A 15,833-nucleotide genomic window follows, 5' to 3' on the forward strand; every position below is an offset into this window, starting at 1 on the left:
TCCTAGTCTGCAAACTGCTTTTGTCCGAGATGCATGTACCGAGGTAGTCCGTCTCCCAAAATCACATGACAAAAATGTTTAAGTTTATATTTTATTGTCGCACAAATTCCGTGCTCTTATGAGCATTTGGTCAATTTGAAACGATACAGAGAAGATTAGCATGGCCCCTGCACTAAGGATGACACGCTTCTCAAAGAGTGCTAAAAGTTTTTTTTCTTCTCCTTTCCAAGAGTGCCACAGCCTCATTTTTACTCTGGGGTATGGCTCTAGGTAGTTCGATTCCAGCAGGCTACTTGTGTTTTTGTACAGACGTGTCGTGTGGCAGTTTCCATTCTTGGCATGAATCAAATTGTTGCCCTGCGCCTGCATACCTTTCATTCACTAGAAATGCATTCTCCAAGTATCGAAAATTCTCATCAGTCAAGAATGCTCGCAACCAAAGACTCCATTCTGCACTTGTATCTCGGACAGTCAAGGGTTTCACCAACGCGACGCCTGGATACAGGTTTACTAATAACACCGCGCGCTCTTTTCGACGCTTGCTCATGTCGCCTGCTTAGTCTCTGACAACGCCGAAGCCGTGGCGAAGAACACTTCTCCACGAAGAATGCAAACATGCGGCGACAGTCAATAACCCTTCGCGGCCAACTCAGACTCTGTCCACTCCCACAATTTCTTAGCCAGTTCCGTATTCCGACTCTGGCTCGATCCGCAGTTTTCCTTGCCCACCGGAATATAATACGCGCCGTTGGTGACCTCCTGTCTCTTCCAGGCGGTCGCCCAGAGTTGCGTCAGAGTGCCCTGCTGCACCGACAAGGTCCCCGCTGCGCTGTCGAAGAATTTTAGAAATCGGCCACCGAAGTCGTTCTGGTCAAATATGACGTTGGCCAAATTCGTCTCGACGCGGCCTGGGTGGAGTGATACCGAGAGAATCTCGGGGTATCGTCTTGCGAGCTCCCGTGCATGCAGGACGTTGGCCAGCTTCGACTGCCCATACAGTCTGGTGGGCCCGAGCGACTGCATGGTTGTTTTCAACTGATCGAAATAGATTCCGGCGCCCCAGGCCATGTTGTGTCCATTGGACGAGAGATTGATGATGCGCACGTCCGACCCTGGTTTCGATGCGGTACTTTGCATGAGCGGAAGCAGGAGGCGCGTCAAAAGCGCGTGGCCCATGTGATTGGTCCCGAATTGTATTTCATAGCCATCTTCCGTTAGGCCATGTGGGTGCGCCATGATGCCGGCGTTGTTGACCAGAGTGTCAAGCCTGTCATTTTCCGAGATGACTTGGTCTGCTGCTCTCTTGACGGACGCTAGCGAAGACAGGTCCAGTTGCAAAAACTTGACATCCGCGTTCGGCGCTGCTTGTGAGATATCCTTCATAGCGTCGTCATACTTGGCCTGCGATCGAGCGGCCAAATAGATCCGCTGCGGGTGATGCTTCGCCAACTGCAAAACCATCTCTTTACCGCATCCACTATTCCCTCCTGTTACAACGATCACCTTTCCCGCCAACTCATGAATGTCATTGTCCGGATTAAAGTTGTGAACATTGTCTAGAGGATTGAGGAAGCCAAGGAGGTGCATGGCTGGACAGATGTGGGAATTTTCAGGATGCTAGTGAATTGCGTGCTCTGATAGTAGTCTGCGGGACATACCAAGGAGAGAACGAAGCTTGTTCCATGGAAGATGGCTCTCTTTATCAACCTCTCCTGACCCTATGCACCGTGCAGGCGTTGAATAGAACAATATGGAGTTCGGCCGTGTTTGTGCGGATCGGACAGTGATTTCCCCGATTCTCGTATTTCAATCTCGCCAATCAAAGGGCTTCGATCAGGGAATTATGGTTGCCTGGCCAGATGTCATGCGGCAGCAATGGAACTCACAGAAAATGGACCAGTGCGGACAAATGCCTTGTACTGATCTCCTTGCAGGTGAGTCTGTTGGCAGTGACAAAAGAAGTAAACAACCACAAAATTATTGGAAGTTACGTTGACGCCATGGGTTTGGGCATTACATACCTTCTACCGAGCACTTCGCACACAAGAAATCTCCCCCGTTCTTTTGTTTTCAGGCATTCACTTTGAGAGCTGCAGGCAGGCGTTTCCTCGCTGGAAGGCTCCTCGCTAATATGTCGACCGTCGTCCATCCGCGAGATGCACCAAAGTGAACCACCGCTCGAATCTCAAGATGGCGTCTGTATCTCCCTCAATCTCCCTCGACTGGAAATGACTAACAGCCTCAGGAACAGCTAGTCAGAAGCAGCGAGACTGGCGCACCGTCTGACATCCCTTTCATCGCCGCAGCACCAATCAAAGGTGAAATATTCGTTACTCTCAGACTAGCTGCACGGCCTGGAAATCCTCTTCCGCTATCCAATGCCCTCCCTCGGCCTATTGAGACGTCTTTTTCATACAGTAGAAGAGCATCCACTCACTCCAAGAGGACGAAGCACTCCGGACACTTTCCTGTGTTTGCATACAACATTCATGAAACTCGTGCCTGAGGTTGACGTCAACGACCTCTTCCCCATCCTTTGACGCTTGTCCTCTGGCCATAAAAGAGAGAGTCTCCGTGGCCGAGCTTCGATTGGGGACACATAGCAGATATCGCACACAGCATGAAGAATTCAGACAAGCGCGGTTTCATCCTCGGGAGCCCCCCTCCTTGGCCAGTCATATGGGGAGCGAGAGACCATTATTCTGGCATTATGCTGCTTTCAATCTCTTTCCCTGCTGGATAGTTGGCCTCAGTGTCACGTCTGCTGCTGGGTGTGTTCGAGATCGCTGGCTGGCACAAGCTGGTCTGTGTACTGGTCTCGTTACCTTTTGAAGCAATGCATAATCAGGCACTATTGCAGAAAAGACGCAAGGACATTGTGCAAAAGTCCTCGAGCAAAGATTCAACAGAGCGGTCGGGTGAAGGCTACTCGTAGGAATGTGGACAGATGAAAAGGCTGAGGGTGCGGTAGAGATCTGCAAACCACCAGATCTGTGGAGCTGACGGCTGGAGTTTCGAGATCGAGTGGTTCAGTACGAGTCAGATGGCCGGTCACGTGGTTGATAGACCGTGCCGAGTCTGTCCCACTTTATTCAAAAGCCGAACAAGATCGGCCAAAGGCGAATGGCGAGTGGCTCATTGTTAATTCCCCACTGGCCAACTACCGGCCGATCCACCACCAACTGCTCGACTGCCGTCAATCCAACTTCGTCCATCATCCTTCCATCTACCCTGGCGGCAGCGGAGGTGGTGGCGGTGCTCCTCCTCCAGATTGTCCGCAAGGTGTTGAGCAAAACGACCGGAATGTCCCACCAGACGAGACGAGGTAGCACGGCTCTACGGAAACAGTCGTAAAAAATTTTTCATCCTACAAATCTGTATAGGATCGAAATAATTGACTACCGGTTGGCGTCGGTACCCGACTGGTCCCAACAACAACAATAACAATGTTACGGTTAACCATTGTTGGCTAAAAGATCTCTGTGTCTCTCCCCCCCCGAATTCCCCTACTTGTACAAGTCCACCCGTCCTTGTCCCCGAGCCCGAATGCCGCTTGGATGATTACAAAGGAGGTACGAGGTACCTCGTACTGCTACAATATACTACTAGCTAGTAGTAGTGTCTCGCCTTGAACCGGATCCTCCCCCGCGCACGGGCCACAGACAGACAGACAGACACCTAAAAGTCGTACCTAAAAAATCATACGATCGGAAAATGCCCTCGTACCGCCACCGATGACTTATCCCACGCGGCCAATCATCAAAAGCATTGACCACGCAAAGATTCGATTCCCGCCTTGTCTCTCTCTATCTCTCTCTCGCTTTCTCCAAATGCCGGCTTCAGGAAAAAAAAAATCGGTTAAAAATTTGCCGCCTCTGTTCCTTTCACAATGGACTTGCACTGGCTGGTTTCTTGGTTCGAGGAAATCCTCGCTTGGTTCCTCGGCCCCAAAGTCCCATCTCAGGAAAAAAAACAATTGCACAATGGCAATGGCAATGGCGTGGTTTAAAGTTTCAATGGGATGGGCCACTTGGGCCAACTGGCGGCCTCTCCACCTCGAAAGCCGTTCAGCGCCCATGAATCATGCTAGCGACAAGGAAACTAACTAGCTGAGAGTTTTTTTGATCGCGAGCTGAGATTTCGACACCCCACTGCGCACCAAGGGCACCACTGCACAACAGCCCACCTAGCTGGGCGGTTGTTTTCCACGTATTATTACCTACGCCCGTACTCAAAAGAGCTTTGCCCGATCCGAACCTCTCCGCCGTCTTCTCGTCGGATCTCAGATTGCTTTCTTGCTGAATCTTGTGCCAGGCAACACACAGTTCACTCGTCCGTCTCGTGCAAATGATCCACTCTTGTTGTGCTCCTCCCTCGTTTCTTCCCATACCCACATCCTCTTGACTTCTAAGCACTCCACTTGACATAAGTCTGGGCATGGCCGTACCTGGCCAGCTTGACTCTGGATATCGCGGTTGGTACTGATTGCATTAACATGTACTTTTTTACGTAGACAACTATGTGCATCAATGACAACGAAATCGCTCAAATGGCTTCGTAGCTTCGGCAAACATGACTCAATCATGCCCACACATAATTTCTCCTCGACTCCGCGCTTGTTCGTTGTTTCAAAGCCATAACCACTGGAAAACACGTACTTCCTATGGGGTATCAAAGCCCAAAGTTGACAATCATCAGGTCTGCTCCGACCATCACCTGCATCCAATCCACGTCGAGACTCTGTCCAGTATTCATGAACCGCTCATTTTGCTTTTCGTACACGGCCGCCAGGACTTTGCGTGTCGTCATGGTGTTGCGACCAATGCTGGTTTTCTCCATTTCGCGGAGCAGGTCCACCGCGTGCATTCGATGTGCTCCGTCCGTGGCGACGAACCCGGCCATAAACACGGGAAAAACAAGGTACCGGCAGTATGACCGATCCTCTGCAAGCGCTTTGCTGGTCATCTGCAAGATCTGACTCGAGGCCACTGCGATTTCCGTGTCGTAGTCTGGAGACGTGTCGAGTCGTTGGCCGGGCCACATGGACGTGTGTGAATAGATGATGCATGCTCTGTACAAGGAGGCGGCGTGCTCGTACAGCTGTTTTGGGCGGATCGGAAAACTATCCACCTCTTGATTGACCATCATCACCGCCGGTGTCACCCACAGCTGGCGCAACGCTTCCTGGAGCTCGAATATTCGGCTTTGGCGGATCCGGACAATTTGGTTCCGCTGTAGGACATCCGCGCCGTCGAATGCAATGTCGCTGCGAAACTCGCGTGCGAGCAGCGCCAGTCGCATGGCAAGGATACTCACCTCGTAATCGAGCTGTAGGATCGTGGGAAGAACTTGTACCTCGTCGGCATACAGGACGCTCGAGCCGTCGAGGCCAAGAGGGTACAGGTGGAAGCTTGGAGAAGGGATGAAATCGTTGTTCAGTAAGGATTCGACGTATCCTCCACTGCCTGCACCACTGAGTAAGGCGTCGAGGTCAATGTTACAAATCCACCAGACAACAAATGGAAATACCTCGCCATCTAACGCTTCGCGTCGTAACAGCGAAATTTGCAAAAGGGTCAGCAGGTGTTGCGACCACAGGTTCGAGTGCTCGGCTTCGGCGGCCGCGATCTGTCACAGATTAGCCCAGCACGATGCGGGTGCAAGCATTTCGACGAACCTCGTAGACCAGTAAGAGGAAGTGGGTTAGAAAAGCACCATCGGACGCCAAGTCGTTCGGTCCTCGAAGAGTGGACTGCAATGCTGGCAAAGCTTGCTGATAATGTTGAAGGGCATCGAGCCATTCTTTCCCTTCTTGTACCGCCACACTCAAGGCCGCGACAGCCATCATGGCGTGGTGCAGCTGTAACAACGGATCAGCAGAGCTCACGGTCTTTCCAACAAGACCACGTACCGGAGGAAAGCTGCTGGCGGCATGTTCCAGGATGGTCACGCTCGATCGTACCATACCATCTCTTTGGTCAGGCTCTGCTGGGACCAAGTGTCTCCAAACGACCTGTCGGAACTGTCGAAGGTATCTAGCTTCTTGACCTACTATCGACGACTCGGTCATAAAATCGGAGTCTTCGCTGAGGACAGCTTCATCCTGGTCCTCAATCTTGATAACCGCCTCGTCCTTGATCATTGCATGTCGGGCTGTCGGGGATATAGGTGAGCGAGCCCGGTTGGAGCTGAAGGTGCCGCGTCGTCTAACATCTTGGAATCTAGGCAACACAACCGTGTTGGGGTCCCCTGAGACTGGAATGACTTCGGCGGCCTGTTCGCGACCAAGGCTACTACCGAGTGAAGTGGCGACGGAGCCTCGACGGGGAGGGAGTAGAACTTCTCGTTTGACGTCTGGATCATCGTTGTATTCTGGGAGATGTTGAAAGCTGTCGGGGTTGACGACGACGTTGTAGGTTCCGGGACTCGACCTTCCTGCCTTCTTCTCACGCTCCTCGTCTGTGGTTAGGTTGGCAAAGGGCGGGAGATCGTCCACCTCGGCAGATCCAGGGCTGTTTTCGGTCGGCGCAGGCGAATTTGCAGCTACAGGACAGAGATTAATGCAATGTTTCGGGCGGTGGTGAGAGGGGGACTCACGATCCCACACTGGACTTGCAGTGATGCTGACGTCCTGCATGCGTTCCAAAACTCGAGAGGTGTCATTGCGGAAGGAGATGCGCGGGTTGAAGTCGCAATTGAGGTTCAGGCGAGCACAGGGACCGCAGATGGGTTTTGTTTCGTCGCATTTGACCTTGCGTGAGCTTTTTTGCACGATTAATATGGGAACGCGACAAAAGGGTTTGGGTGGACGACTCACCGACACGTCCAACAGCCACTCCTCGACCGTGGAGGGAGGCGGGAACGCGGAGGGACACTAGGGCCACTGCGGCTGGAACTTGCCGAGGAAGATTGGTCTTCTTTGGGCGCAATCACAGGCAAGCGCAGTGGCGGTCTTCTCAAGGCCTCCCCTCGCTTGTCGACTGGCATTACCAGTGTTGTGGTAGTGATCATGAAGGATGTTTGCGCAAATTAATCGAGGGGGGACGACGGCGCAGGACTGGTTTCAAGGGCAACGACGCATGTCAGGCAAACATGCATTAGTGTCCCAATCCTCAGCTTCCAACCCGCCCGTGTGGCAACAAAGGAAGAGGCAAGGCTTAGAACGGAGGAGGAGGCTTCGAGACGAGCGACGCGCGCTGGAGGAGATAAGGCAGACAAGCAAACGTCACAACAAGGAAGACGATCCAATGCAGTACCTTGGCCGCGAAATAAGTCGTGGTTCCAGACCGGGTCACTGTGACATGCTCGAGGAGAAGGGGGAAAGGACAAATGGGTATTGTGGAAAAAAAAGTTGTTCGAGGAACGGAGGATGTTGGATTGAAGAACAAAACGATACATCCCTGGTCCCTTCTCATAGTCGATCAGGAAATGGTATGGTCGGGTTTGTTAGTTTGAGGCAATCGCGATGTCATTGTGCGCAACCCAACTTCCCCTGGTCACCAGGACTGATTGGAGTCCCACCAGAAGGTGCAGGAAAGGGCTGCTTCCGGCATCGAGGGATAGATCCATCCTGCAGGGCTAGTTGATAATTTGCGAAGCTGAGAGGCAACGGGGGAGGGAAGCATCGCGGTGACGGGCAGCAGCGCAGGCGAGCAAGGTTCACATGGGGCCAGGGTAAGAGGATCGGGTGTCTTTTGGCTCGAGTGATGGGAGTGGACAGTGGAGAGTCAAGGCCATACGAGATGGTGTTCTGGTTCCATGGCAGCATAGCAAAAGAGCGGGTCCAACGGAAAAACCTCCCCGGAACGGAAAATCAGTAAAACCGAATGATCCACCGGGTGCAGTGTTGATTGGTGGCTTCATTGGCCGGCTGCACCACGAAATCGAGAAAGGGTGGGGAGCTGCGACCACCAAAATTTTCCATGGTGCAAAAGGTGGCGCCCTCCCCTGCGGCGTTTTTTCTCTCACTCTTGCTGCGCCTTTTGCAAGCCTTTTTCTGGTTTTGTTTACCTCTCTGGTACATAGTACAATCCATCGTCGCTCTTTGACCGCCTGACTCTACTTTCCTCTCGGCGTTGTTGTTGCGTAACTCTTCTCGAGATGGCATAGAACGGAATTTTGTTCATCCGGCAGAACACCTTTTCTCTAGCGTATGGCCCCAGCAAGAGGGGCCAAGCGGGAAGTCGATTCCCCATCGGAGTCCACGAACTCGTTCTCGAAATCCCAACTTTCCTTCCACCCTTCTCCGTCTGCTCCGTCTTTCGTCCTGGGTGACCAGCGAAAGGGGGGTCCCCCAGCGGGAACAACTTGATCACCTTTCTGTTTCAAAAGCGCCACCCACTCCGCTTGCTCATCCTTGTCCAAAATCCCTCGCCTCCCTTGCCTTGGGCATCAACACATGGATAGTCAAGGCTAAACATCCAAAGTCCTCGAAAGTACTAAACCGAGCTGAAAACCCATGTGTCGCCGAGTTCGAGATTTGACTTTTGTGGAGTAGCTGTTCACAATACGAGTGATTGTTAAGAGATGGTACAAGTAGAAGCACTAAACCACCCCACTGGCCTGCATCCGCATGTGGGAGGTCCACGGATGCTGTAAGAAAAACGTGGCAGATGGCTCTAGTCCCTGTACTCGTAGACACTCTGCTCCAATGATACAAAACTTCGAACGGACCCTTGATTCGCGCACCTGCGGGAACAAAGGAGAGGGGGAGCTGCACCCGACACACCGATAGATGCCGGGATCAGTGGTCCGTGCACCATGATCAGCCCTATGGTAACATCGACCGTCCCATGGCGTGAGGTTGTCCCAACAGACTGGCACCGGGAGCAGCAAGGTGAATCGCCATGGACCGGGGTCGGAATTCACACCCGTTGCTCTAAGGAGGAAGGTCCCAATGCCGGGAGTGCTGCATGACGACAAAACAAATTACTGGTCTCGTCTCAGGGTATCTCGAGCGCGTCCGATTTCTTCACGTAAAGGCCTCGACCGTTCTTCGACCAGCCAGGGGTCGAGGATCGCCGCTAAGGCGGCCGGATCACGCAGGCCTTGCTGGGCCATGGCCAGGGCTAGGTCTGCACGTGATTTCCTCGCACGTTCCGGTTCTCGCCAAGGCTCTGGAGGACAGGCGAGCACCGCCATGACCAGTGGCTGAAATGGCTCAAAAGCCCTTCGACCGTCCAACTCCGAACCCTCCCGCGCCGACGACCGTGGTGCTGAGGCCGTTGCCAAACCTGAGGCTGAGTTAATTGTGTCGTCAGGACCGTCGACGTTATCATCACCACCATCGGACCCCTCTGATTTGGGCCTACTTGTATTGACCACAAAAAATTTTGCACCGTCGTACAATGCAATGTCGAGCTTGCTGGATCGAATGGTCTGTGCTTTCTGCACAATCTTCATCGCCGAGTCCAGACTCTCGGTCTGCATGTGAGTAGAAAGGATCTTGAACATGCAAGAGACAACCGCGGCCACGGTCGCTTCCAAAACGATCTGTTCGCTGTGTTCTTACTGTTAGTGGCAAGTCTATGCACGGGTGGATAGCGGGGCTGTCTCACCGGTTCTTCAGGGGCTCCCCGTTAGCCTCGTCCACTTCCATGGCATCCGGGTCCGTCAGCTCCTCCATCAACTCCACCAAATAAGGCAGCATCTCGTGGTCAAGGTCCAGATCTTTTCGAGCGACCGCGAATTCTCCAAGAGCCTCAATGGCGTGAGGTCGGTAAGAAACGTTGGTCCTCTTGGCCTCGCGAATTGCAATCTTCTTCATCTGCTGACTGGCCTGGCCGTTTGACCACAGTGATTGAGCCTCGCGTACAAACTTGGGATACACCTTGATAATTTCTTCTTTGCCATCCCAAGTTTTACCTTCCAGGGCCGCCTGCATCACTCCCCAGACTAGAGATGCCTCACTGTCAGGATATTTCCCCTGCACTTCCATCGACCCCACCAATTCAGCAACAGCTAACGAGCAAGCTTGCTTGACGGGCCACATTGGGGATCCAATATGTGTCGAGATGAGTCCCACAATCTCGGTGAGATAGAGATTGATGGACCGCGAGCCACCGATGTTCTCCTTCCAAGGGATATCGAACCGCTCCCTGACCTCCTCGTCGGTGTCCCGTCGGCCGATGAAGGCAAACGGGAGAAAGGTGGGAGCAGATTTCATAAAGACGTCGTTTGCAGCCTTGGAAATCGCTTGGATGATTTCGCCGGCCACAGCACGATGGCTCAGTTCCTGTGACTCGAAATACAACTTTTGCGCGTACTTATTGGTAGCCTGGACCTCCTTGTCCGAGGCCAGTCTCATCAGATAGCCCAATGAGGTGCTAAAGGCTACGCTGATGGTAGAGTTGCGATCGAGGATGTGTTTCCGGGTCAGTTGGCTAAATTTGTCTGCATATGGTCGAAAAGCGGTGGGATGGCGGACGACTAGTGTGGTCATGACTTTGCTGAGACCAACTTTGGATGGCAGTCCGATCGCTGCTCGATACGCCTGTGCAAGCCGTTGCATGGCGTCGTCCATTACAGCAGAATGGCCCTGACTTGACGAACTGGCTACAACTCCTTGCATGGTATCGGGGTCTTCGTTGGATTCAGGTGTCATGGTGACACTCTCCAGACACTCCTCGATTGCTTCTGTGACCGGAGATGCGTTGATACTCGATACCCTCATGTTGTCTAGTTTCTCAGCCGTCAGCCCGTACTTGTCGGCATTCAAATGCAAATAGTTGATGCTCTCGTGTTCAAGAGAGCTCAGAGAGAGAACAAGAGTCTCCAAAATTGTCGGTGCAAAAGGCCGCAGAGATTTCGGAGGACATTTCTTCACCACCTCCAGCAGCGTCACAATAGCATACTGTTGCACCTCCTTGGCCGCCCCGCTGTCCATTTGTTGCAGCAAAAACGGCATGGCGTGGTTGAGCATGGTTGCAGAGCGCTTCGAATTCCCCTCCCCAATCTCTAGGTTCCGTATCAGCATACTTGTAAGTGTTCTGCACAGCTTCATGGCCGCCAATCGAACCGTCTCTTTGACATCGTCGAGGACTCTGAAAGCGACCTTCCATATCTCGTCCAGGTACTTTTCAAATATATCGACATCGCGCCCCTGCACGAGATCAGAAATGGCTGCGCAGCTGGCCTCACGCGCCCGCCATTCTTTGCCTGACACAACGCTCTGCAGAAGATCCTCCATGATCAGATCAAAGTTCTCGGTGATGACGACGTTAGGATCTTTGACGAGCGCTCGCCAGATTTCATTCATGGACCGCTGGACATTAGGGTTGGGGTCAAATCGGTATCGGAACAGCTTGGGATAGAATTTCTTGTTCTCCGTCAGGTACGTGGAATCTGCCAGCACACGACCGAGCCCAAACCTTCCAAACGCCGCTCGACTCGACCAGATAGCATTGTTCGAGGCCAAGTTCATGAAACGATACACTAAGCTGGGGTCTCCCATTTCCGTAGCAAGTCGGACGATGTCTTTGTAAGTCGTGACGGACTGTCCATTCTCGGTCGGCAACGCACCAGGCTCGAACAGCTGCGTTTCTTCGTTGACGGTTCCGGACATTTTTGCATTGCTGCCCGTAAAACTTTGCACTAGGTCTCTAACCAAGTCATCTCGAAGTTCTTTATCACCACGTTCGTAAACAAGGCTGAGCCCCCTGGAGCCAGTCTCTTGGACGATTTCGTCGCGATCGTTCAGCAGCTTCGCAAATGCAGCTTGACATTCTCGCAGTCGCCCCATGACAGCAGGTAGTTCGCCACAGTACTGTACAATGCACAACAGCCAGATGGCAGCCGCCTTCCTTAGCGATGGCTTTGTGGTGTTACAATTCTCGAGGACCTTGTCGAGGACTGTTGTTAGCAGTTGTCCATCGACGTCGAATCCCGAAACATCGGTGTCGACATCCAGTTCTGTGAGCGTGGACAGCGATCTGAATCCGGCACAGGCAACGGCTAGGGTTTCTCCCAGAGTGAAATGGAACTCGGCTCGTTTGACTTCGTGCAGGCCCAGCAACCGATCGAGGAACGATTCAAAACGCAGGGAACTGGTACCACGGGCATGTAAGATGCCTAGCACAGGCCCTGCGGCTGAGACTGCTGTTTCGCTCTCTTTCTTGCTGTCTGCGATCAACTGAGTCAACATTTCTTCGTCGTCACATCCTTCGTCTGTTGGGGCGCACAGAAATAGTTGACGAAGTGACCTGTACGCAGTATCTTTGACCGACCTGTCAGAAGAAGTCTTGACAATCTCAAGGACGGCCTGCACCGTGGTCCGTAGTGTGTCGTCAGATGGCTGCTGCTTCAGCCTCAGCGATCGCCTGGTAAGGCAGAAACATGCGCGGAGGAGATGGCCTTGGATCTTCACCAATTCTTCTCCGACGGCCGTTCTCCAACGTTTGGCCTCGTTTAATTCGGCTTTGGCGACATCTTCGGCGTCCTCGCCCAGAGAAGCTAGAATACCAAAAACCCGGGCGGCTCGAAGCTGCAGGCCTGCGTTTCCTGCTAGATGTGCAGCCGCTTCCAGCCCTGCATCTTTGAAATGTGACAACAACCCAGACGGGGCAAGAGACAAAAGTTCCAGGGACAAATCCAGGCATTCTCCAACTCCCTTTGTTGCACCATCTAATGCTGCGTGCACCAATGGTAAGAGTATATCACCGCTTAGGGTTTTTAGATACGACCGAATCCGCTGTCGGGCGTCTTGGTCATTGTTGACCAAGGCATCGATAGACCGCTTCCAATCTGTCGATTCTTCAGGTACTAGTTCTGTCTCCTGGAGGGCTTCACAATGCAGGATGTTCCGACAAAATGTCACCGCAGCGACTACCACTGTTGCATCGGCATAGTAGCTCCTCTGCGTCGTGGCCGACTTAAAAAACCTCTCCACTAAGGCATCAAGCTTGGGGAGTTCCAGCCGTCGATTGTCAGAACTGGTGGTGAGGCGCAAATTCGAAGCATGCCAATAAGGATCTAACCCGCGAGCTCCTTCCTCGGCCACTTCTCTCCGACCGCTCGCCGAGGCGAGGGCTAGGACGTCGATAAAACGGGCATCCACGTCATTGAATGGTAGGCACTTGTTCGCAAATCGTACCGCCGGGTAGGTGGTGCTATTGACCGTGGGAAAGAAGTAGACGGGGTCTTCTTTGCCTGGTACTGCCAGGACGTTCCACAGGAAGAGGTCTTTGAGGCGCCTCGCGATTGAATCGTCGCCAACGCTAGGTAGAGCATTCATGATGCGGCCGATCGATTCTTCGATGCTACTTCTTATCTCGCGTGTCGTGTCACAACGGAGACTTGTGAAGAGCCATGTGATGAGGTCCACTGTGCGATTGTTGTCTGTGTGCTCGGCTTTGATTCCTGCCAGTAGGCCTATGCTCTCGTACGCCTTGGACCGAAGCTCCACCTCTGATGCAGTTGAGGCGTAGTCGCTGTTCATGGTCGGCCAGCCTTGCATCTCGATATATTCTTTCAACAGGCCCTGAATGCGGTGACTGATTTCTCCGGCGAGATGTTGACCGCCAACACGCACAGTCCAGGTGAGGTAGGAGAATAGAGCTGCTCGGAGCTTTGCCGCCTCGAGACCAGCGTTAGGTGCTTGGGTGAGTTGCTTTTCCACAATGTCCATGATTTCTGTGGTACGTTTGGTGGAGTTCTGGCTGCGAGACAATAGTCCGAGGATCCGTGTCTGTAGCTTGGGCTTGGACCGTCTGTAGAGGCTGAAGAGCAAGTCGACTGTTGACTCAGACTCCAAGTCGAAATCACATTGCTTGAACATAATGTCGCTCATATTTGCAGCCGAGGCATTTGGGTCAACAGACATGATGGTGGCGGGGATGAACCGTTGCCGATCGTTGAAGATGGAGGAGAACAGAAATTTTGCGATTGGTAAGACAACTTCTGAGCGGCGTCTGAAGTTCTTCTCGATTACAGGCTGGAAATCTTCGTCCCGAGCTCGAGCGACGGAGTCCTTGGGATCGTAGAGCAAAAAATCGCCGAGACGGCTGACAAGCAGATCTGTCTGCGTAGCTGAGAGTGAGAATGTCCCTGAGAGAGCCAAATCTTCCTTGCTACCTCGCTCCGGAATCTTCCACTTCCTCAAGACTTCCAGGAGAAAGTCGAAGGCGATAGCCCACATTTTCCGATCCGTGGCATCAAACGTTTCACTTCCGGGTATGGCAAACTGCAACACACCAGGCAGAATTTCGACTCCCTGGTCAAGCTCCAACCGTGGAAGCCCTTGCTCGATGAACACTAGACAGAATCGCTTGACGAAGGCGTTGTCATTCTCGCGAAAGGTCTTGACCAACGCTGCCACGGGGAGTTTGATTGAGGGGTTGATCTTCAGCCGCTGGTTGATATACTGGCATACCTTAATCGCAAGGTTGCGGTTCTGAGGGGTTGGAGAAGCCAGCTTTAGTAGGAGAGCTGGGAGGAACTTCTGAAGAATGGTCTCCAGTTTCTCGTCTGTCGAGGCGGAGGCAATGCGCATCTCGAGTTGGGAGATCAGTTTGTATTCCCGCTCCGCGTCAGGAGCGGGCTGTTGGGTTGCCATGGTCGTCGTACTTCCGGAGACTTGGACTAGGATACCCTTTGCATTGTCTGACAAAATGTCACTGCCTATTGGAAGGAGCAATGATTCGATGAATTCATAGGTGGTTGGGATGAAAACAAGAAGTGAGTTGATATAGCTGCACCTTCCTTGCTCACTCAAGACAAGAACGGCCGAATCTCAAAACCAGTCTAATTCCCACAGCGAGGCAACAGCACGCTCGTCATCGAGGCTTCCGGAAGACAACACTCCCTGGTTCTGTCAATCTCTAGGTTCTCGCCACGTCGACAGGTGAAGCCTTGACCTTCTTACTAAGGCGGCGAGGTTGCCAAGGCCGGATTTGGTTCGTCGACCATGAGTCGCACGAGCCTTACAAAACAGAGGTGATATCTCCGTCAGAGGATGTAATGGACTAAAATGGTTCTGGAACTGGGCTCCCGCATAAAACTATGTCACAGGCTCGCAAGATTACAACGAGGTCACCAGATGGAGTTTTGGGGGTATCGAGTAGCCAACGCCGCTGCACACACCAGTTCTGCAACCAAATTGCACGCCTCGAAGCGATGGTTTCGACAGAGAAGTCCGAGAAAGGAGTCCCGATTGTTTTAAATGGTTCTTGAGCACTTTTAATCAGCGATCATGCCAAATGCATTTTTACTGAAGACCCTTTCCAGCCCCCTCCGTCGCTCGACCGAGGGCCTTTGTTCCCAGCGCCAGTAATACTGGAATCTCCCATTGCCACGAGACAGTAGGTAGTCGCGTCCTTCGAGGCATTGTCGTTGTTTCCCACACTCGTCGAATTCATCATTTCCATCCCCATAACCTTGAGCACTTCACATCTCCCTTCCGCCGCAAGCAATCATCTCAATCTTCTTGCTTCTCTTTCAGACTCGAGCAGGCACAGGATATCGTCGACTTTCACTGTATGCCAATGCAGAGTTGTTAGTGAGTTCTGCCCACAGATACATGTTGCGCATGCAATATTCTTCCGCTCAGTCTCACGTACCTGGTCCCTTGACGTTTCGGATGATACTTCGGCTCGTGTCGTCCATAAATTCGACTCTCACTTGCGTGACACCACCTCGGGAGCCTGGAACGCACAAAGAGTGAGTAAAGACGACCAGCGGCAGCTACAGCAATATTCAGAGGTCGACAATTTGACGTACCTGTTCGGCCGAGGACTCGGGTGACTTTGACGAGTTTGACGGGGACTTTGCCGGCCGCATCCATCTTGAACTAGGCGATAGTATCGACTGGGACGGAGAGAAGAGGTTTGGAGGTGTAG

General features: G+C 52.6%; 4 protein-coding genes across 4 annotated transcripts; all 4 read right to left on the reverse strand.

Annotated features, from left to right (window-relative positions):
* Positions 1-627: 627 nt before the first annotated feature.
* Positions 628-1,587, reverse strand: Z517_07139 (uncharacterized protein; the record flags this gene model as incomplete). The annotated part of the gene is made up of 1 exon (XM_013428877.1): positions 628-1,587. The coding sequence occupies one exon, from the start codon at positions 1,585-1,587 to the stop codon at positions 628-630; it is 960 nt and encodes a 319-aa protein (XP_013284331.1).
* Positions 1,588-4,671: 3,084 nt separating this feature from the next.
* Positions 4,672-6,987, reverse strand: Z517_07140 (uncharacterized protein; the record flags this gene model as incomplete). The annotated part of the gene is made up of 5 exons (XM_013428878.1): positions 4,672-5,628; positions 5,678-5,860; positions 5,912-6,543; positions 6,598-6,761; positions 6,818-6,987. The coding sequence occupies 5 exons, from the start codon at positions 6,985-6,987 to the stop codon at positions 4,672-4,674; spliced, it is 2,106 nt and encodes a 701-aa protein (XP_013284332.1).
* Positions 6,988-8,928: 1,941 nt separating this feature from the next.
* Z517_07141 (uncharacterized protein) lies at positions 8,929-14,551 on the reverse strand (the record flags this gene model as incomplete). The annotated part of the gene is made up of 2 exons (XM_013428879.1): positions 8,929-9,499; positions 9,558-14,551. 2 exons carry the CDS (start codon positions 14,549-14,551, stop codon positions 8,929-8,931), a joined length of 5,565 nt encoding a protein of 1,854 aa, XP_013284333.1.
* An 856-nt stretch (positions 14,552-15,407) lies between these two features.
* Z517_07142 (40S ribosomal protein S28) lies at positions 15,408-15,778 on the reverse strand (the record flags this gene model as incomplete). The annotated part of the gene is made up of 3 exons (XM_013428880.1): positions 15,408-15,469; positions 15,555-15,638; positions 15,715-15,778. 3 exons carry the CDS (start codon positions 15,776-15,778, stop codon positions 15,408-15,410), a joined length of 210 nt encoding a protein of 69 aa, XP_013284334.1.
* Between the last annotated feature and the right edge of the window lie 55 nt (positions 15,779-15,833).

The sequence above is a fragment of the Fonsecaea pedrosoi genome (genome assembly GCF_000835455.1).
Source record: "Fonsecaea pedrosoi CBS 271.37 unplaced genomic scaffold supercont1.4, whole genome shotgun sequence".
NCBI classification, from domain to species: Eukaryota; Fungi; Ascomycota; class Eurotiomycetes; order Chaetothyriales; family Herpotrichiellaceae; genus Fonsecaea; species Fonsecaea pedrosoi.